Source organism: Cupressus sempervirens, chromosome 3 (genome assembly GCF_028749045.1).
Source record: "Cupressus sempervirens isolate cs-2001-9-10 chromosome 3, ASM2874904v1, whole genome shotgun sequence".
Classification (NCBI taxonomy): domain Eukaryota; kingdom Viridiplantae; phylum Streptophyta; class Pinopsida; order Cupressales; family Cupressaceae; genus Cupressus; species Cupressus sempervirens.
In genome coordinates, this window is record NC_143120.1 from 341109823 (window position 1) to 341131616 (window position 21794).

Below are 21794 nucleotides of genomic sequence, written 5' to 3' on the forward strand. Positions count from 1 at the left end.
TCAATAAGGAACATGCTTTTACCTTGAAAGATGTCATTATTCATATTTTTCTAAATATTCCATAGTATAATAGAAGAGAAGATATACCAAAATGCATTATTCCATTTTCTAATATAATTTGTTTTCCGAGTAATTGTGCTTTCTATAGTGAAGTTACAACCCAAACAACATCTAAATATCTCTAACATAAATATAGTTAAAAATAACATGATTGACAGACTCGAGTTGATTACAAACAATGCATATGTTGGGCTCCTTCCACCAAGGTTTCTTAAAAGGTAGTTTGTGAAGACGAAGCCTCTAAAGGAAGTGAGCAATTTTAGGTTCAACAGGTCTTGACCAAATATACAAAAGCACCTCCTTCCATGAAACTGGGTGAAAGTTCAAATACCATATAAAGTTTAGGTGGTCAAGGACTTCAATGCTATTGGACAGGAGTTAATATATATATACCTAGCTTTAACAAGGTGCAAAGGGGAAGAATCGGGCCAAAGAAGTTGTAGAAGGGGAACAATAGGCATGTTTGGTAGAGATATTTTGCAGGACATATATCAAAATATAGTGCGTTCTCTAATGGGAAGGGGGGAAGTTAAATCTATAATTTATTACCTATTTCAGTTGCAATTTTGTCCCAAAAACATGTCTAATTTGTTTCTAGCTCTTCCATATCCATATATAAACTATAAAATTACTAAAACTATATTTTTTACCTTTTTTTCCTTCTAAAAATAGAAATTATAAAAATTCTATGTAAACTCTAATTCTCAATTACATAGAAAACTCTTTCAACAATCACATAGAAAATTCTCAAAAATAATACATGAACGCTCATAGTGGCACAAAGAAGACAATAACCAAAATTGAAGAAAGAAAATATCAAACAATTAACTTCAACATTAAAGAGAACAACTCTGACCCAAAAATTAAAGTTCTTCCTTTTTCTTAATTTGAAATTACAAAGCTCAAACCCTACCTCAAAACCATGAAGCAATTTGAAAGAATCGAGAACAAATTTTCAACAAAAAATCTTAGCTTTGAATTGCTTTTGCTTTTCCTCCAAAAATCCCAAAAGTTCTTCGACCTAATAATAATGAATCCCTAAGATTACAGTCACATCTAATTTATAGAAAATTTCCATTAGGTTTTCTTAAAATAGAACTCAAACTTCAAAAAGTAAAAATAATATTTTAATAATCTCATTCTTAAGTTAAGCTTAACTCGGCTTCTTAACTTTGAATGAATTATTAATTCTTATTTAATTATTGTGCAATCAGTATAATTATAACTTAATTTAGAATTAATATTTAATAATTATAATTAATAATTTTAGCCAAATATAATATGCAACTTGACTTTTAAAATCAATTCATATTATTTGTGCAACTTAAATTTGAGTTTTTGATTTAATAACTAATTATCAGTTTGTAAGAATATCTTTGTTCAAAAAGAAGTTAAGAAAGAGTTGGAAGAAATTAATGAGAAAATCATTTCCCACAGTCTGAATCCCCTCTCATTTGCAAAACAAAAGGAGAAACTAGTGGAATGGACATAACTATGCAACAGGGAGGAAGAATATTGGAGGTAGAAGTCAAGAGATCCTAGGCTAAGGGAGGGAGACAAAAACACTAATTTTTTCCATGCTTTAGTTAAGCAATGTAGGACTGTCAATGTTATTTTCTTTATTAATGATGTTGTATTTGGTAATCTCATTACCGATACTGCAGGTATTCAAAATGAGGGTGTTAAATTTTTCCAAGGCCTACTTGATCCCCCTTCTCCTCCAATCACTAACAACAGTAGCGATCAAGAGCTCCTTGACACTATTCCAAAGTTACTATCTTCTCAAGAAAATGGTGCTCTTATGGCCCCATTTTCTCTTCAAGATATTCACAAGGTAGTCATGTCTCTTCCCCTTGATAAAGCTCCTGGCCCAGATGGATTTACTTGCCTTTTTACCAAAAATGTTGGGATGTGATTAGTTGGGATTTGTTGCTAGCTATAGAGGAGTCAAGAAGAAATGATTCAATGCTCAATAACTTCAATTCCACTAATATAGCTATCATCCCAAATATTAGGGAACCTCAAACCTTTGCAGATTTCATACCCATCTCATTGTGCAACACTATCTACAAGATATTCGCAAAGCAATCTATCTAAGGTTGCAACCCTTTCTAACTAGAATAATCTCTCTTGAACAAGGTGGATTTGTCTTGGGTAAAGAAAAGATGGAATGTGCTTTAGTTTCTCATGAGGCTCTTCACTCCATTATAGAGAATCAACTCCCTTCATTTGTTATTAAATTGGACATGATGAAAGCATATGATAGACTAAACTGGTCATTCTTTATGAAAGTCCTTAAAAGAATTGAGTTTGTTGATAAATGGTGTAGATGGATTAAGGCTTGCATATATGGGTGTTCAAAAAGGCATTCCTTTATCCCCATCTTTGTTCATACTGATGGTAGAAGAGCTCAATAGGATCATTTCAGCTCAACATAATGTGGGTCTCTAGTCAGGTATCAAAATTGGTATGTCTACAATTGCAATGACTCATTTCTTGTTTGCAGATGATGTACTCTACTATTCCAATAAAACAACTAGGAAATGCACTCAAAAAGGAAGAAATCACTAACTAAGCTAAGAGTCTTCATCTTTGATTACTCATGTCTGTGTAAGTGTATTAATTCTCTACTCGACAAGATCATAAACCATCTTCTAAGATCTATTGTAGTTAGCTATTTTGGCATCCATATTTCAAAAGTATCTTGGACAGAGCCTTGTTGCTAGTTAGGTGTCCATAGCTTTGATGAGGTGATTGTTGTGATACCACCACAAACATTTCTCTACTTAGGACAAAAGTCCGTCAAGTAAGACCTATAGATATATTTGAATACCAAAAGCCAAAATGCCTCAATTTTTTTTTTTTTTTAGCATTTTATAAACTTTTTAAATAAGGAAAGAGAGCCAAATCTAGGGTCAATAGGGAGCATACCCACTGCCCAAACCAACTAATCATCCTTTCATGGCTTTTTTCCCTTTTTTTATATTTAATTTTTGCCCAAAAGCACTTAATCTCATAATGGGTTTGGAGAAACTATAGTAGTTTTTGAGATTCCTCAAACTAAACTAACCAAAGTAAACACTTAAATTAAAATAAACCAAGCAACTATCACTAAACTACTTGGGTCAAAAGGCTCAAGGTAAATCATAGATATAACTCTCTAAAGCAATCAAGTCAACTAACTAAGCCCACCTAAACAAATCTCAAGTCAACTTACTCAAGGAAAGTCAACTTAGCTCAACAAAGCAACTAAACTAAAATAATTGAAAGGAAAACCTATCCTAACTTCTTGAACCAAATGGTTCAAGACAAACCTACTCTAACTATGTACAAGACTCCAAAGGGATAATACTCAAAAAGTCAATACATACAAATGATCTATCATAATTTCTCAAAATGTTCAAGAGTAGCAAGGCTTGTGTGAAGGTTCTCAATCTTGCTGAATATTTTTTTGTCATGTTGCACTCAAACTCGGGAAATCTATCATGTAAAATCAATAGTTGAGGCTATTCATATGGGCCATGGTCAATCTACAAGAAAGTTGTCATTCCTAGACAACGTGGTGGGTTTTATTTTCAATAGAATTTGTAAATTCTCCATAGCTTCAGGAGGTCAAAATTGGTGAGGGATCCTACCACTAGCATCATTGTGAGTGATCAAGGTAGGATCACTCTTGAAATGAATTCCATGGAAGGCTTCTTTTGCGGGCTTGTCCTTGTGTACGTAACATGAACCATGCATACTTGTGTCTTTTTGTTGGCATGTCCTTGAAAATCAAGAATTTTTTGATGATTTGTCCCTCAAAATGCTTTTTAAAATGAAATATCAAACTACAGCGCCAACCCAAACTACTCTTCACTCTCATATTTCATGTAACTAGGCCATCACTCAATATATGTTGCATATTCTCACAAAATAGACTTGAAACCTCTTTGTTTCACATGAATTGCCAATTGCTTGTTTTTGAGGAACATCTTGCAATTCTTCATGTGTGTAATATTTCGGAATAATATCTTCAAAAATGATGGACTCAGTGACAAATGGAACTTCAAATACCCTCACACATTTATCATCAAATAGCACCTCAAGTGGTAAGACCTTGATGGTGAATCATGCCACTTGCCACAACTTGTCTGTTTTGAGATGTCTTTGTCAATGATTCCATTTGTGCTTCCTCTATGAGGTCTTTTAGCACCCTCCCCCAAAGAATATGGTGGTGATAATGTCTTGTCATGCCTTGTCAAATTGTTCTTCATATTTGGACTCATCTATGATATCTTGTAATTCTTTGTTCAACTTGTCCAATTGATTACCTTCTTCAAAGGATGATTGAAGCTTTTTCATTTCATTCTAAAGAACATCCTTCTATTTTATGCATGAAAGTACACCAAGGATTTCCTCTTCTTTAACTTTGTGATGATCTTCTTGTAGTTCTTCTAGTGTTTCCAAATGTTGATCTTTGCTTGCTATCCTTTCTCTGGCTTGGTTGAAACCAATTGCCTCCTTGATTGTCTTTTCAACACCTTCCTCATGTGAAGAAATTTGTGAAAATTCATCTTCCACTTGGTTGTCAAGTTCATCCATGCTAGCTTGTAACTTGTTTTCGTTGGATGGTGATGCAACATTCCCTTTTTATGTCCAACTTGAGTGCTGATTGCCATCCTTGTTTCATTTCTTAGACAATTCTTCATATAATCCCATTTGAAACTTGACTAAGTTGATGGTATCTTGGCATGATGGACAAGTAGATTCTAAATGTGAGTGGTCGTGTGTGGTACACGAATGTTGGTGCAAAGCATTTTCTTCATAACTGGTTTTTTGGTTTCCTATTGATCTTTTCTTTGAGCTCATGGAACTCTGATTATGTTCTAATAAGTACCACTGGTAATTCTACATTGCAATGCTAATTCCACTTTCAAAAGAAATACCAAACAATGTATCTCTTCATGCTCAATTATGTCTCATATTCTACACTGCCTGGGTGATGGAAAGTCCTTCAACCTAGTGGTTGTAACCAGTTCTTCAAATCAAACCAAATTGGAAGAATAACAACTTGATGATCACAAGAATACTGCCCGTCTATGGAGAAACCTTTTCCTTTTGATTTTCTAAATTTTCATTATTTTCAAGTTGCTTAAATAAACTTCTTAATACATATATATTTGCAGCACTCTTGTGGTTAGGATTCTTCATGTATAAAATTTATTGTACCTTGCACAACTTCTGGGCCATATTTAGAGTTAACTCATCTTACTCTATATTTCTGGTAAGGAAATTGAAAGATTGGGCATGTAAGGTATATATACATGTATATTGACTGGCATTAATGGCAGTGACTTTCAACACTGATCATTAATAACTTTTTAATTGAATGTACTCTAATTTTTAATGTGAAGCTGAAGCCAATATTATTGTTGCTAATAAGGTCAGATTTGCATTGTTTCGATTTTCTGGTGTTCTGCAATTATTTCTCTTCCTTATGCTTTATATCAATACTAATCCAATTTTTGCATGTAGTAAACAAGCCAAAATGTCAAGTCTGCAATTTCTGGAACAGTAAACAACAAACAGTATTCAAAATTTGAGTAGTTCAGAAATAGGCATTTTATGGTGAAATATTGGAGGTACCCAGATGGGGATATTACATCACCATCAAGCCCATGAACTATCTTGCACAACTGTTTAACTCTTAGCAATTTATTCATTTTAGATTTCAGTGTACAATAGGTGGAACTAAATTACTCTCCATGATGAGAGAGTGTGATCAAACACAAATCAAGAGGAATGCAAGCACAACTACAAGATCCCTTAAAATTTGCTCAATCAATGACCCCGCACCGCAATATGATCTAGGCAGTTCATATCTAGTGCAACTACAATAGCCAGTATCATAATAGAATATTCTAGTACACTTCAGTGATAAAGGAGATAAAAGATGACTTGAATAGTCATATTGCTAGAAGCAATAGGAAAAGGACATCTAAGGAGTACTTGGTCAAATGGAAAAGAAGACATGTTGAAGATTCATCATGGTTATCAAAAGAATAGGTTGTCCACTTTGATTTTCTTTTAAACACATGATACATGACAAGTTCACCTATCAAATTAATCTTGTATCACCTAAAAATATTATTTAGACAGCTTCAATAGTCATGTTGTAAGAAGCACAAGGAAAATGACATCCAAGGAGTACTAGGTCAAATGGAAAAGAAGACATGTTGAAGATTCTAAAATCTGGTACCCTACCATGAACAAACACATGGCTACATTAAAGAAGAATAATGCATGGGATCTGGCACCCTTTTTTTATAGAATATAATTTTTCTAGGGCTTTCTTTTTTGTAAGGATATACTCACTTGCTGAGACAATACCTCTTTCCTTGATGTCTCCCTTGTTATCTACATAAAAAATGTTCAGAAGCACAAAGATGGTGGTCAAATGAGCAAAAGAATTGAATACGGGTATAGGATTGAGTGCATTTGTGTATGCCATAACTATTGGAACACACATAACACTTAATCAAACACTACATCCCTACCAAAAATACTTTTCAAATAATTTATCTAAGAATTTTACAATCACAGAGTTATCCTAGGTGATCAGGATTGCATGCTTATATTTCAAGAAGTTGGATAGCTTGACTTCTTTCAATTTCATATCTTATCATTTTGTCATTTTCTTCTATCGTTTGTGCATTGTGTTTGATGATGTACATTTTCAACATCTCAAATACCAACCAAATGGGTACGTGAAGAAGAATGTGACCCTGATTCAGAGAACCTAGTAATTTAGCATAAGAAATATGAAAGCTTATATATATGCTTTAAATGCTAGAAATGTAATCTTATTATAATTTATATTTAATGTCTATTATGTGTATAAACAGGTGAGGCCACAAATGGAGGATCTCAGAATTGTACTCTTATTATAATTTATATTCAATGTCTATTATGTGTATAAACAAGTGAGGCCACAAATGGACGATCTCATTCTTGACATGAACACAACAACATTGCAAATAGTCTAGACCGATGAGCATAGTAGCATAGTAGGGGTGAGCACACTAGCCTTGTGAGACCCTCAAGCACATTAAACAACATGTAACTTGGAATGAATACCAACAACATATAGGGAGATTACAATTCACCCAACCCAAGATTGCTTGTTCTCAAGCAATCACAAGGTAGGATTCTTTTGTAGTTACCTGGATCCAAATCAATCTTGGAGATTTGTAATGTCTGCATAGTGGTCATCCTTGTGAAGTGATTAGTGTCCCCTACAACATGTGGATATAACTATAATTGATTTGAGCTCTTCTAAGCTTATAATACTTTCTACCATCAATACATCTCTTCTACTTATTGTACAACTTTAATCACTTTCTAACAATCAAAAAGTGACTACCTATAACAACCATATCCTCCTTTGTAATAACCACATCTTTAGGGAAAGTTGTAGTAATAGTTAGATACATAGCATTGTCTAGCATGGCAGTAAATCACATTGATCCACCATCAATAATTGTAGATTCATCGAATATCAAAAGAATAGAAACATTCAAATTATGTGCTTATTAGATAATAAGTGACTACCTTATACCTAAAAATTGAGCCCAATAGTGAAATGAATAGTGGGGTAACCTTTCACAACCTGCAACTCAAATTGCTACATTTAAGGCACATACACACCCAAAAACAAAATTGTAAGACTCATTCAGAAAGGGAAGGAATTTGAAAGTGGCATCGATTATTCAATGTTTTATTGGATATTTACCAATGAAATTTATATCAATCAATTCCAATTCAAAATAGAATTAATATCAACATTTAAAATAGAGTTGCATCGTTGAAAATTTGATCTATATTCATAGAAAAAGACTACCTATAAGCTATTTAAGAATATTTAGGGCAAAAACTGTATGTCAATATTAAAAAAAAAAACGGTTTCCAATATTTTGTGACCAGAAGGATCACACACCTTTTTTAGTTTTCTTTTGGAGACACTCAAGCCAGTCCTTTGGATTTTATGAAGGGGGCTTTGCATATACAAAACAAACAAGAAAATAGCCATTGATATTTTTCCTAAATGTTGCACTAAATTATATATCCATCAAAACAAAAAAAAAAAACATAATTACAACACCTTACAAAGATTCTAGCTATTTGCACAAACACACTCAAGAAATATTTTTTGAAACCCAAGTGCCTTGATCCAAGCTTTCTCCCCTGAGCCCTATCATTTGCCGCATGGGAAGCAAGAATTTCTTAAGAGAACCACCGGAACCATTCATATATAATGGCATATGAATTAGCCCATTCACCAGCATATACAGGAGTGATATTAATAAACAACCAGTTCTTCCCACCATGCTCATGAGCAATTGTGAATGTTGTAGTTGATTTTGCCATGAGAGAGGGAAAACAAATATTAAACTCCCTCTTTTATCACCAGCACAAAATCTTATGAAAATGAAAAACTTATTAACCACAAATTTATGTAGAATGAGCTCCTCACTATGTTCAATTGTATATACAATTAATTTGTGTATTGGCAAGAATTTATAAACTAGAACTTGTTCTTGTTATTTTGATCTCAATCTTTTAAAAATAATTGAATTGCATCTTAACATCACAAGATCAGATTTATTATTATTATAAAGTTTCAAATCTCATTTAGCTCGTATGGAAAAAATCTGATAAGGAAAATAATATTAAATAATTTCTTTATATCTTTGTGCATGAATTTTTTTCTTTCATTCTTTTTAATGAAAAATTTAGTGCTTTTTATTTTAAAATTTTAAATATCATTTCTTTAGCTTAGATAAAGATTTGGATAGTTCATGTCCAAATTAAAAAAATACAACATAGTTGATTTGTTGAATATAATGCTCTTTTTTATTGGGGACATATTTTTAACTTGGTCCATTGTACTTATATGTAGCCTAATTATACTGAGAGATTAATTATTAATTATTTTTAACTTTTATTAGCTCAATTTCCCCCCAAATTGGTCAATAGTGCCCCCAAGATTTTGTTAATGACTAATATATTCTAACCCCATTTTTGTGACTAACATAAGTTTGATAAAATGACTTAGTGTTAAGGTTTTTATATGAGAACTTTGTAGTATTTTGTAGCAATATTGAGTTGCAAGGGATTGTCCATTGTAATTATTTTGATTTGGGGATTATAATATTTGACTCTCTATTTGATGTATGTAGCTCATGTTTGAACCACATTAAGTTCTATGTGTATTCTTGATTCATTTTTTCCTGTGCTTTATTTCTCTAGTTTATTGGTTAGATATATTTCTTCTAATCCTAACATCCATAATTAGGTGAGGCCACAATTGAGAGACCTCATTAGCCACATGAATTTACAATAGTCCAAAATTGTGAATATAAAACTCAACAACAACACAAATTCAATACAAAACAAGTGCCATGTAGTGGCATGTACTTGCCTTATAGTTTTCACATAATTTGGATCAAAAATTTAAATCTAATCATGGTGACACAAAATGTAAAATTTGTATTCATTTAATTAAAAAATAAAACTATTTAGAATAATGTAGTTTTAGATTTTTTCATTTGTAAATTAAACTGTATGATTTTTTCTATATTAAATATTTAAAGTACCATTTATGAGAATGGAAAAATAAACCTCAGATAGACAAGAAATAGTTTGGTTATACCATTTATCTGAAAAGTCAAATATTTTAAGAACCTTGACAAGAAATAACCACTAGACTCTATTGTAAGCCTTTATTTAATAGTTTGGGTATAAGTGACTAATTATTTAATAATTTATTTGGTCACTTATTTAGTATTTTTTATTTGGGTAACTAAATATTAGTGACAATCAACCATTTCCTAGTTTATTTGGTCATTTATTTAGTCACCCGACCTAGTGATTTTACCAAATGACCAAATCACTCACTTATCTAGTCACCTATAGTTGTAAATTGCAAAGAAATAATGGAATATGATCAATTTTAGTCACTTGGCTAGTTTTTTAGTGGTGTGACTAAAACTTTTAGTAGCGTAGTCACATATTTTCCAAAATGTACTAGTGGAAACAACCTCCTTTGAAAAGAACATTATAATGTCTTTACCTTTTAAACTAAAAGAATCAACAAAAGGTTTCATCAAAAGCTAAGAGGAAAATGTACTAGTAAAGGATGTGTGAACAAATAATTCAATATTACTGATTTTCTACTACCTTGTAGAAAAACAAATGTTTAAGAGTGAAGAATTGGTCAAGATGCTTATCTATATATAGATACAATTTCTATCAATTATTTTAGACTAATTTTTGAATCTTTCTTTCCATTTATGATCATTGCTTCTAGTATTTATTCTTCAATGATGGAGGTATTATTGCTATGAATACTAGATATCTAATATTTAGTGTTCTAGGGATCACATTTTTATTATGTTTTGCCATGATTTAATTTAATGTTTTTTTTTTGGTATATCGATTTCCTCCACTTTACAAATTATAGTTTGCATGATTCTTACTTTAATTTTGTAAAATTAATTTATTTTTAGGTGTTCTTTGAATCATTATTGAACTTTAGGTTTAATATTGAAAATTCCACTGGTTTGCATAATGAAAAATATATTTCTTTGTATACTTATACATTGTGCTCTTAATGTTTATGAGCATAATCTTAAAAGAAAATAATTATTTCCCCCTACACAAATAAGCTCATCAGTAATGCATGGAGAGAACTATAGTTGGAACTTGGAACTAAACTATCTAAGTGAGCATTTGCATTGAACTAAAATTGAAAAATTTGACCCATGTTAGAGCTAGAGGAACCACATGAACCACCTCCTACTCTCTTCCCATCTTCTAATCTCTCTCATTCTCTACCCTCTTTGCCTCTCTCCTTCCCTCTATGTGTGCACTAAAGCACGTATGTGCTATTAAAACCCAAATTTTAAAAAGCTTTAGATAGCGTGGATGCACTACAGTGCGCACACGCTATTCAAAGCTTTGCATTCTACCAAGCCTAAGGCTTGGTTTTTCCTTGGGGATCCAACCCAAAGGTTTGGAGTCTCTAAACTAGTTTGAGATGTGTTTTGCTGCAAACATACAAAAATGATTGATTTTTCTTGTGTGCTCTCCTTCGAGTTTCCTTGTGGTTGAGCATCAATAAAATCAGGTTACATGACATTGAAGGTCTCTGTGTTAGCTATACAACCATATAATTTATTTTTTATTTGAACTATTTCAAGCCTTTCAATTATAATTTCTTTTGAATGTATGCCCATTTTTTGTCAAACACCAACATGTACTAATTAGGTTGTAGATTTTAGCTCATTCATCAAATTTTGCAACAACTTAGTTTTTTAGAAACTAGACTCCATTCTACACACTTTGAAAAAAAAGTTTTAATTTTAGATTAGTTTTCAATCATTTCTAGGGGAAGCACACAAATATTTCACATTTTTGGAATGTGTCCAATTAAAAAATTCATTAAAAAAATACACATTATAAAATTACCCAAAAAATTTGGGATAAACTACATAGTGTTAGGTAACTTTTCACCAGAGAGATTAAAGAATTTCAAAAAAAAAAGTTAAAATTTTAAGGGGGCCACACTTTGTACTGTGTTATGTTTTTTCTGAATAAACAGTACCACTTTCTGTGGGCCCCTTTTTTTGAAGACCTAAAAATAAACCATATTGGAAAAAAATTAGTAGTTTTGAAACTAGATTCAAAGGACTATTACTTTTGTTTTTGCCATATCTTAAAATTTAGAGCATAACTATCTTCAAACTCTTGTTGAAGTTCAGAAATTGCTGATTTCAGAAAAAAGGTGTCCACTTATACCCCCCTTTTGGCACCACAACTTGGTGCACTTACCCTATATGTAGCCTAATTATATTGAGAGGTTGATTATTAATTATTTTTAACTAAATTATTAGCTCAATTTCCTCCCAAATTGGTCAACAAGGGTTTGGGGTTAGTGCCCTCAAGATTTTGTTAATGACTAATACATTCTAACCCCATTTTTGTGACTAACATAAGTTTGATAAAATGACTTAGTGTTAAGGTTTTTATATGAGAACTTTGTAGTATTTTGTAGCAATATTGAGTTGCAAGGGATTGTCCATAGTAATCAATTTGATTTGGGGATTATAATATTTGACTCTCTATTTGGTGTATGTAGCTTGTGTTTTAACCACATTAAGTTCTATGTATCTTCTTGCTTCATTTTTTCCTGTGCTTTATTTCTCTATTTTATTGGTTAGATATATTTCTTCTCATCCTAAAATCCATAGCTAGGTGAGGCCACAATTGAGAGACCTCATTAGCCACATGAATTCATAATAGTCCAAAATTGTGACTATAAAACTCAACAACCACACAAATTCAATACAAAACAAGTGCCATGTAGTGGCATGTACTTGCCTTATAGTTTTCAAATAATTTGGTTCATAAATTTAAATCTAATCATGGTGACACAAAATGTAAAATTTGTATTCATTTAATTAAAAAATAAAACTATTTAGAATAATGTAGTTTTAGATTTTCTCATTTGTAAATTAAACTGTATGATTTTTTCTATAATAAATATTTAGAGTACCATTTATGAGAATGGAAAAATAAACCTCAGAAAGACAAGAAATAGTTTGGTTATACCATTTATCTAAAAAGTCAAACATTTTAAGAACCTTGATAAGAAATAACCATTAGACTCTATTGTAAGCCTTTATTTAATAGTTTGGATATAAGTGACTAATTATTTAATAATTTATTTGGTTACTTATTTAGTATTTTTTATTCGAGTAACTAAATATTAGTGACAATCAACCATTTACTAGTTTATTTGGTCATTTATTTAGTCACTCGACCTAGTGATATTACCAAATGACCAAATTACTCACTTATCTAGTCACCTATAGTTGTAAATTACAAAGAAATAGTGGAATGTGGTCAGTTTTAGTCACTTGGCTAAATTTTTTAGTGGTGTGACTAAATTTTTTAGTAGTTTAGTCACATATTTGCCAAAATGTACTAGAGGAAACAACCTCCTTTGAAAAGAGCATTATAATGTCTTTACCTTTTAAACTAAAAGAATCAACACAAGGTTTCATCAAAAGCTAAGAGGACAATGTACTAGTAAGTGACGTGTGAACAAAGTGAATGAGGAATTGGTCAGGATGATTATCTATATATAGATACAGTTTCTATCAATTTTTTTAGACAAATTTGTAAATCTTTCTTTCCATTTATGACCATTGCTTCTAGTATTTATTCTTCAATTATGGAGGTATTATTGCTATAAATACTAGATATCTAATATTTGGTGTTCTAGGGATCACATTTTTATTATGTTTTGTCATGATTTAATTTAATGGTTTTTTTTTGGTATAACAATTTCTTCCACTTTACAAATTATAATTTGCATGGTTCTTACTTTAATTTTGTAAAATTAATTTATTTTTAGGTGTTCTTTGAATTAGTATTGAACTTTAGGTTCAATATTGAAAATTCTACTAGTTTGCATAATGAAAAATATATTTCTTTGTATACTTATACATTGTGCTCTTAATTTTTACAAGCATAATCTTAAAAGAAAAGAATAATTTCTCCCTACATGAATAAGCTCATCAATAATGCATAGAGAGAACTATAGTTGGAACTTGGAACTGAACTATCTAAATGACCTAAAGTGCTACACATGGATAAACTCACGAGCATTTGCATTGAACTGAAATTGAAAAATTTGACCCATGTTAGAGCTAGAGGAACCACATGAACAAGAGCCCCAAAAAGATGGAAAAAGAAGACAAGACCAAGAGATTATGACATATTAGCATCATCAAAGATAGAGTTTGAATGTGAATTTTTATAGGACAACACCAGACATAGGCTAAACAAATCAAGACATTACAAAATCTCTCTTAGATTGTATCATTTAAAAAGAAATTGTTAATTATCAAATATCTACAAGTCCATAAGGAAAAAATATGTTTAGATTTGCATCCAAAATGAGGGTTGTAATTAGAAGTACTTATGCGTTTAGATTTCCAAGAACCCAAACAATAAATTCATTTCAAGACTCCAATGGAAGGCTTAAATAAGCTTATAGTTAATAATCCTACACATAAAGCAACACCTAGAAGATAAGGTGTCCATTCTAGTCTTACCTTCAAATGGTTGAACATGCTATGCGGAATTGAGAAATTGGTACATTACAAGATGCTTTGCAAGATATGAGAAGAATATATTTTCATAAGGATTACTTGAACTACTTGGGAAAGGCAATCATGTGATTCTCCTAAATGATATTTAATCAGGAATCCTTACTTTTCAATAATATTAGGTGTTATTTATTTATTTATTGAATTTGGGGTGATATATTTGTTAATAGTAGGAATTGATCAAATATGCATTGATGCTTCATTGGGTATGCTCATGACAAATTTAAATGAACATTTGGCTATAGTTTGAGACTTGGGTAGGATTATGTGGATAAGCATTCTTAACATAGACACCCAAAGCTTTCAGTTGAGTGGGTAAAGAATTTTTTTCAGAAGAGTGCGAGAACCATAGTTCTATGATAGCTATATTTTTCAAAGACAGATTTTTGAGAAAGTAGGAAAATGATGAGATCCTAATGAAGATCAATTTCAAGTCCAAATATTCCTAAGGAGAATGAAAGGAGCTTTAGATTTCCTCACTTTACATCCCAAATACATTATCTTATCAAATCAATCACAAAGTAAAGAAACAAGGCTTTCACTCTATATGCCCCCTTTATGGAAAACATTTTGAGCCCTATATTTGTCACGTTTGTTTCTACCTTATTAATGCAATTCTCAATTTGGCTTTCAACTCTATTACAAAAGATGGTTATATATAAAGAACCAAATAAATTTTATTTTAATTTGGCAATACAGTGACATGTGGAGGTATTGAGGGGCAATAACTCATAGGTATTTTGTATTTCCATAGTTTTTTATTGGTAGGAATAGTACTATCAAAATAAGGAAAGGTTTGGGAAAAAGGATCACCTAGAAGGATCCAAATAGAATAGATGTCACATACATGGATTACAGTGGAAGACGAATTCTAGGAAGCCTCCATATATTTGAGTTTTGCGGGCCTTCTAAGCCTCTGCAATTAAATTAAAAACGTAAAACAACATGAAAAATAGACCACACAACCAATGCTTCCATTGAATTGATAATGGAGAATACATAGAAATTATGCAGCCCTAAACTGGAAAGAACCTGTTGAAACTATGGCGAGAAATTCACCAGAGGATGCAGAAGAACACCCACCAGAACTGGTAGATTTTTTTTGTGACCTGCAGAAAATAGTCTATGAATAAACTGTCACAACAAAGCAATTAATCCAAAATTAGACTGTTTATCTGGACAGAGTAAGGAAGCATGGTATGCACCTGATATTGATTTTGATCTGCGTAATGTGGAATAATAGAAGGAACATATTCTATGCTATCATCGTGAGAAACTAGCTATTGAATTGGAATCGTCAAATTGAGTGTTGGGACAATTTTCAAGTTGTCAAGACCAATTGATGATGTAGCACAGCAACCAAGTTCATTTCAAAGGTTATGGGACAAGACAACAGTATGAGTTTTGTTGGTAGTTTCTACATTTCAAGTGGAAAATTTCTTGCGGGGATTATTGATGATGCTAAAGAAAAAAATATTTCTTCTATTTTTCCACCTGCCTTTTTCTCGCTGCTTCTCAGCATTTTCCACACGCTATAGACATTGCCTGCCACTGAAATTTACAAGAATGGAATCGACAAGATTTGTGGGTCCCGAAATATTCACCCAGAAACGCTTGTTTTTGAATAGTCTTAGCTCGATAGAGTCTAAAGTTAACTAATAATCAAAATCAAAATATTAATGTTGAAATCGCATTTATAAACGTAATCCAAATCCAACTATAATCTTCGAATAATACAAAATTTGGGGACTGAATTAACTTAACTTTATGGTCTACCGTTCCTTGTTTTTTCGAGGAAATTTCGCTTTCCTAATCTTACCATCCTTCCTTGTTTCTTCCAGGAGGTTTCGCCTACTTTATCTACCGTTCTTCCTCGCTTCTGTTCTACAAGTTGAGTGGCCCGTTTACATATCTCCCTTGTTTCTCTCTGCTCTACAAGTTGAGCGGCTTTGCTCTTTTTTCCCCTCTGTTTTTGTGTTCAGTTGGGTACTCAGATTCCATGGCTTCTACTTCTCGACAAGCAGAGAGTGAAATTGTAAATGCTTTTGATGGGCTTGCTCCTCCATTTCCCCCTGCATCTGCTTCTTCTACAGAGAGGGCGCCCTTCGATGTTTTTATTAATCATCGAGGTCCCGATGTAAAGCAGAGGCTGGCCACAGACATCTACAATGCCCTCCATGCGATGGGTCTCAAGGTCTTTCTTGATTCCCATGGTCTCCAATTAGGGGAACGCTTTCCTGAAGCACTAGAACATGCCATGTCCACTGCTTCCCTTCATGTTGCCATATTTTCTCCCACGTATGCACAATCGCCTTGGTGTCTTGCCGAGCTCTCCTTCATGCTCAAAACTGGGGCACCTGTCATTCCTATTTTCTACAAAGTAAGCCCCGACGATCTCCGCCATTTGGTTCATGGGAGAGGAATCTACGCAGCCCCCTTTTTGGAGCATGAAAAGAAGAGTAGACATAGCATGGACAAGCTTCAGCAGTGGAAGATGGCACTGCACAGTGTCTCATTTAATAAGGGTGAAACCGTCAATAATGATGAGTGAGTAAAAGCATGCTCTGTTTCTCTCTGCATCTGTTTTCGTACCTACCATTTCTTGCACTAGGTATTTCTCTAGTTGTTATAAATTTAAGATGGCACTGCACACTGTCTCATTTAATATGGGCGAAACCGTCAATAATGATGAGTGAGTAAACGCATGCTCTGTTTCTCTCTGCATCTGCTTTAGTACCTTACATTTCATGCAATATTTTTCAAATCTTTATACTTCTTTTTGTTAAATGACTGCTGTTTAGGAATTCTTCTTTTGTTCTAAAATTTCTCTTTCCAAAACTATATTGTTTCACCATTGTTTAGAGAGGAGCGAAGCGTGGTGAAGAGTATTGTGAATCGTGCGTTGAAATTAGTGGAAAGAGTACCATTAGAGGTAGCAACACATCCTGTGGGTTTTGAAGAAATTGTAGCAGATTTTGAAAGGACAGTTAGTGAATATGCTGGTGTTCAAATTGTTGGAATTTGGGGTATGGGTGGTTCTGGAAAAACCACTCTGGCAAAAGAATTATACAATAGAAAGTATTCATCTATACATAAATCTAGTTTTGTTTTTGATGTTAGAGATGCTGCAAAGAAAAACGAGTTGTATATAAAGCAAAAGCAGCTCCTTACAGATCTGGGGTATAATTGCAATGATCAGCCATTTCATAATGCAGATCAAGGCAAAAATATTCTCTGTAATTATTTGAGATCTCTTCCTGTATTTGTCATTTTGGATGACGTTGATCATAGGGATCAACTAGAAGCTTTACTGCCGGGAACAGGCAGCCTTGCATCAGGGAGTTTGGTCATTGTTACAACACGGGACAGGGAAGTCCTCAGGGTTTGGGGGATCTCTTGTGTTTATGTAATGAAACCAATGAATCAGTTCCATGCCAAGCAACTTTTTTGTTGGCATTCCTTCTTACGGTCTTCTCCATTACAGGGATTTGAGAATCTCGTCGAAGAATTTGTAAGTGCTAGCCATGGGCTACCTTTGTCTTTAAAGGTATTTGGAGCTCAGCTTTATGATTGCTTCGATAAAGATTTGTGGAAGGATCTATTACATAAGATTTCTAAAGTATTGCCTGAAGATATTATAAATAGGCTGAGAATAAGCTATGATGCTCTAGATAAAGAAGAAAAACAAATGTTTTTAGACATAGATTGTTTCTTTATTGGCGTACACAAGATGACTGCCATTGCAGTATGGGAAGGATCAGGCTGGAGTGGTCTGTGGGGTTGGCAGAAGCTTGAAAATAAGTGTCTAGTTGAGCTTGTTGATGGAGAGAAGATAAGAATGCATGATCATCTAAGAGATTTGGGAAGAGAAATTGCAAGTACTCTTCAACCTTATCGTATATGGTCTCCAGACCAGTTAACGATTGCTCAAGAGCAGGTGAGCTAAATAAATTGTTTTAGATGCTGTTATAAAATTATGAATCATTGGATTGAAATTATAAAATTATAAATCATTGGATTGAAATCTGATTAAATTTTGTTGTTTTTTTAAAGTTTGCATGTTTACTTTGTTTTCTTTTAAGTTTGTGGCTTTTACTTTTTTCTGCACAGATAAGAGGAATGAAATATTTGTTGCTCTTTAAGTTTGTGGCTTTTACTTTTTCTACAAAGAAAAGAAGAATTATATATTTGTTCCCATTTAAGTTTGTGGCTTTTAATTATTCCTATTCAGATAAGAGGAATGATATTGAACGCAACAACTAATGGCGGCACCGAGTTTCCTGGTTTCATGTCTTTGTGGAGGCCCTTCCCTCATGGTTTGAAAATGTTTGTGGTGGGGAGAGGCTACGGGAAGTATTTACACATTGCCAAATTTTCAAGAGAGTTGGCATGGCTTAGTTGTACTGGAATCGATCATAGATATCTTCCATCATGGATACCACTGAATACATTGAGAGTTTTAGAATTTCATCTCTGCCACGGGATGGTACGACTGTGGAAGAATGCGAGGGAAGTAAGTATTTTCCTCTGCAGTTCTCTGCAATCTTTATTAGTTTGAATTAAATATTCCTTTCCAATGTTTATATTTGGCTTAATAGACTTTAAAAATTGGTCGTAGGTTCCAGTGCAGTTAAGAGAGTTGATTATTTCTTTCTGTCGTCGACTTCAAGTGATTCCAAAGTCCCTGTCTTTCTGCAAGGTGAAGAGTCTGCCGGAAGAACTTTACCGTCTTCAATCATTGGAGCACTTGGACTTGAGTTCTTGTGAAAAGCTTTCATCACTGCCCAACTCTTTTGGCCATCTGACAGGCTTGCGACATTTAGATTTAAGTGGTTGTTATCAGTTGAGAATGTTGCCAAATTCTTTTATGCAGCTCACGCTCCTGCAACATCTTAATTTGGGTCATTGTCATAGGCTCACCATACAGTTGGACATCCTGAAAAACATTAAAAAATTGGAGTACATAAATCTTAACAGTTGCTCGCAACTGGAAAAGTTGCCTTCCCACATCACAAACCAGGCTTCTTTGAGTGAGCTCTTTCAAGTTGAAACGTTTAGGAGACAGAAATGGTCGAGTGGAGAGAGGTGTGGTCGTGAAAGGTCCAATAGGGAGCGTGATGGAGAGCTTCCACCACTTGTTGGCGCGACTCTCGAGATGATATCAAATAATAGAATTACATTTCTGCTTATTAAATTCACAGCAATTTTCACTTTATTAATTTATTTACTTCAAGTTTTGTATTCAAAGTACATTTATTTATTTCAAATTGAAAGTTTTTGAATAAATATTTTATTATTACATAATTTATAAGTAATAGTTAAATATGTATTGTTTTCAATTATATAACTTTTAATAATTCTAAAAAAAAATGTTTTTAATATTTATTTAAACTTAATTAACTTATTAGATTGTTTAGTTATTTTATTTTATTTTATAAAAATAAATATCTTAATTATATGAAAAGGTTTCTTAGATTTAATTATATGATAAGATTTTTTTAATTGTTAGAATTAATGGTGCATGAAATAATTTGAGAAAAAAATAAATAGAAATCTACATATTATCTATTGGATTTTGTACTCAAGTTCAAGAGAATATGTTTCTTATCAATATGTTATAACAATAAAACATGAAGGATTTGACAATATAGTACTTTTGGGACCTTGTAAAGATGGTTTTGACCAAAGCTACCAAGGACTTCTTTAGAACAAGTAAACTCCTAAGAAAGTTAAATAACACATATTAAGTGCTTGTTCCCAAAGTGTCTACACTGAAAATCCTCTATAATTTTAGGCCAATTAGTCTATGCAATATTGCCTATAAAGTTTTTCCCAAGGTTCTTGTTAATATGATTAAACTGCACCTTAGCAATTTCATTGGACCTCCTCAAAAAGTGTTTTTCTTGGGGAAGAAGATCCTTGATGTTGCTATAACCACTCATGAAGTTAAATTCACTCAATGGAGAAGAGTAAAAACTCAGGTATGGCTTTGCAGTTAGATATTTCTAACGCTTATGCTAAGGTGGATTGGGATTTCCTCTATGAGGTCGTAAGTAGAATTAGATTCAATAATAAAGTCATTAGAATGATCAAGATGTTGGGGGAGGGGGGTGGTGGTGAATTAGTTATCTCAAGTACCTTAAAATAATTTGTACCTCCTGAAACTTATCACCAAATAAACTTTACTGATTTGATGCAGCATGCAATTGAATTACATAATTTTACAACTTCAAGCATATGAAATAACATGTAACACATCCAATCACACATTAACACTAGTATTTAACATAGAAACCTAATTTGGGTGGAAACCACCACGACAATTGTCAACTACAAAGAAATTATCTCTTTTGAAGTGAGATCAGTTAAACGCTAATCCCATTAAAGGTTACAAACACATTTCTAAATGTGACATTGTTAGGGGATTTCACCAAAGACCAACTATATCTGTTATTCCTCAATGGTGGTAATATTAAAGAAATTAGTGCATTTGTTAGAATGCCATCTTACAAAGGATTTACAAATAGGACTATTAAATCCACTCGGCTTAAAGATCTTATGCTATAATGGTTAGAAAGTAACAGTGAAATGATATATAGAAATAACTACCTTTGCTTGTTCAGATCTCCTTTTTTCTCATTACTCTTCTTCACACTCTTCTTTACTTGGTTGATCAACACACATCGCACGACATCTATTCCCTTTACACTTTACTTGGCCTTTGTTATGTTTGGTTACTCTTCTATCTTTGTTTAGTTATCAGCAACCAATAACAACAACGTCATTCTTACTCATCCCTTATATATACATTGTTTTTTTTCTTAATCACATTTATTAGGCTTTCCCTGAATTCCTCTCATCTATACGATCACATCTCAACTTGCATTTAATGTATCTAGCACTCAAAAAAATGTTTTATGCATCATGCCAATTATAATTCACCTTGGAACTTGAACATTTCTTGGATCATGAACCTTTCTTTGAAGATCTTCCACTTCATCTTACCTAAACAATTTTGTCTATAGATTTGACTAACAAACTTATTTCCTTCCTTAGAATCTTCTAGAATAATTTAGATTCTCACTCATATTGTCCCACAACTGACTTTATCAGAATTGTTTTCCTTCACTGACCTGTGTTATTTTTTTGCTGAATAACCTCATCTGCTCAATTAACATTGTTTAATCAATTGGCAATTCCTTTCTCGATAATACTTACAAACTTTGTTCTAAAACTAATGCTTAGTACACTTATACCAAATAATATATTTTCTTACCAACCATCATCTTCAGCTTGGTAGCACAAATTTATTCCTTGTATTTTCACTTCACAACTTCAAACTATTCTTAGCAACCAATGTAATTAACTTGTACATCTTTCTAACTCTTCATCAAATCATGGAAAAAAATCAAATCAATATTTCCTTATGAAAGAATGATTCATTAATTTCCCATTTATGCTCGTACACTTAACATTACTTCTTCATTTCATCTTCTATCTTTACAAACAATTTTC

At 32.6% G+C, this 21794-nt stretch overlaps 1 protein-coding gene across 3 annotated transcripts; it reads left to right on the forward strand.

Moving 5' to 3' along the window:
• Positions 1 to 16165: 16165 nt before the first annotated feature.
• LOC149566385 (disease resistance protein Roq1-like) lies at positions 16166 to 19583 on the forward strand. 3 transcript variants are annotated; one of them, XM_089819754.1, is made up of 4 exons: positions 16166 to 16826; positions 17142 to 18216; positions 18511 to 18792; positions 18979 to 19583. In XM_089819754.1, the coding sequence occupies exons 1-4, from the start codon at positions 16279 to 16281 to the stop codon at positions 19558 to 19560; spliced, it is 2487 nt and encodes an 828-aa protein (XP_089675880.1). In that variant the 5' UTR covers positions 16166 to 16278; the 3' UTR covers positions 19561 to 19583. The 3 variants fall into 3 exon arrangements, with proteins under 3 accessions (XP_089675880.1, XP_089675882.1, XP_089675883.1); XM_089819756.1 differs by having other exon boundaries at positions 16171 to 16826; positions 18898 to 19583; XM_089819757.1 differs by lacking the exon at positions 16166 to 16826 and adding an exon at positions 16898 to 16971 and having other exon boundaries at positions 18898 to 19583.
• The last annotated feature ends 2211 nt before the right edge of the window (positions 19584 to 21794 follow it).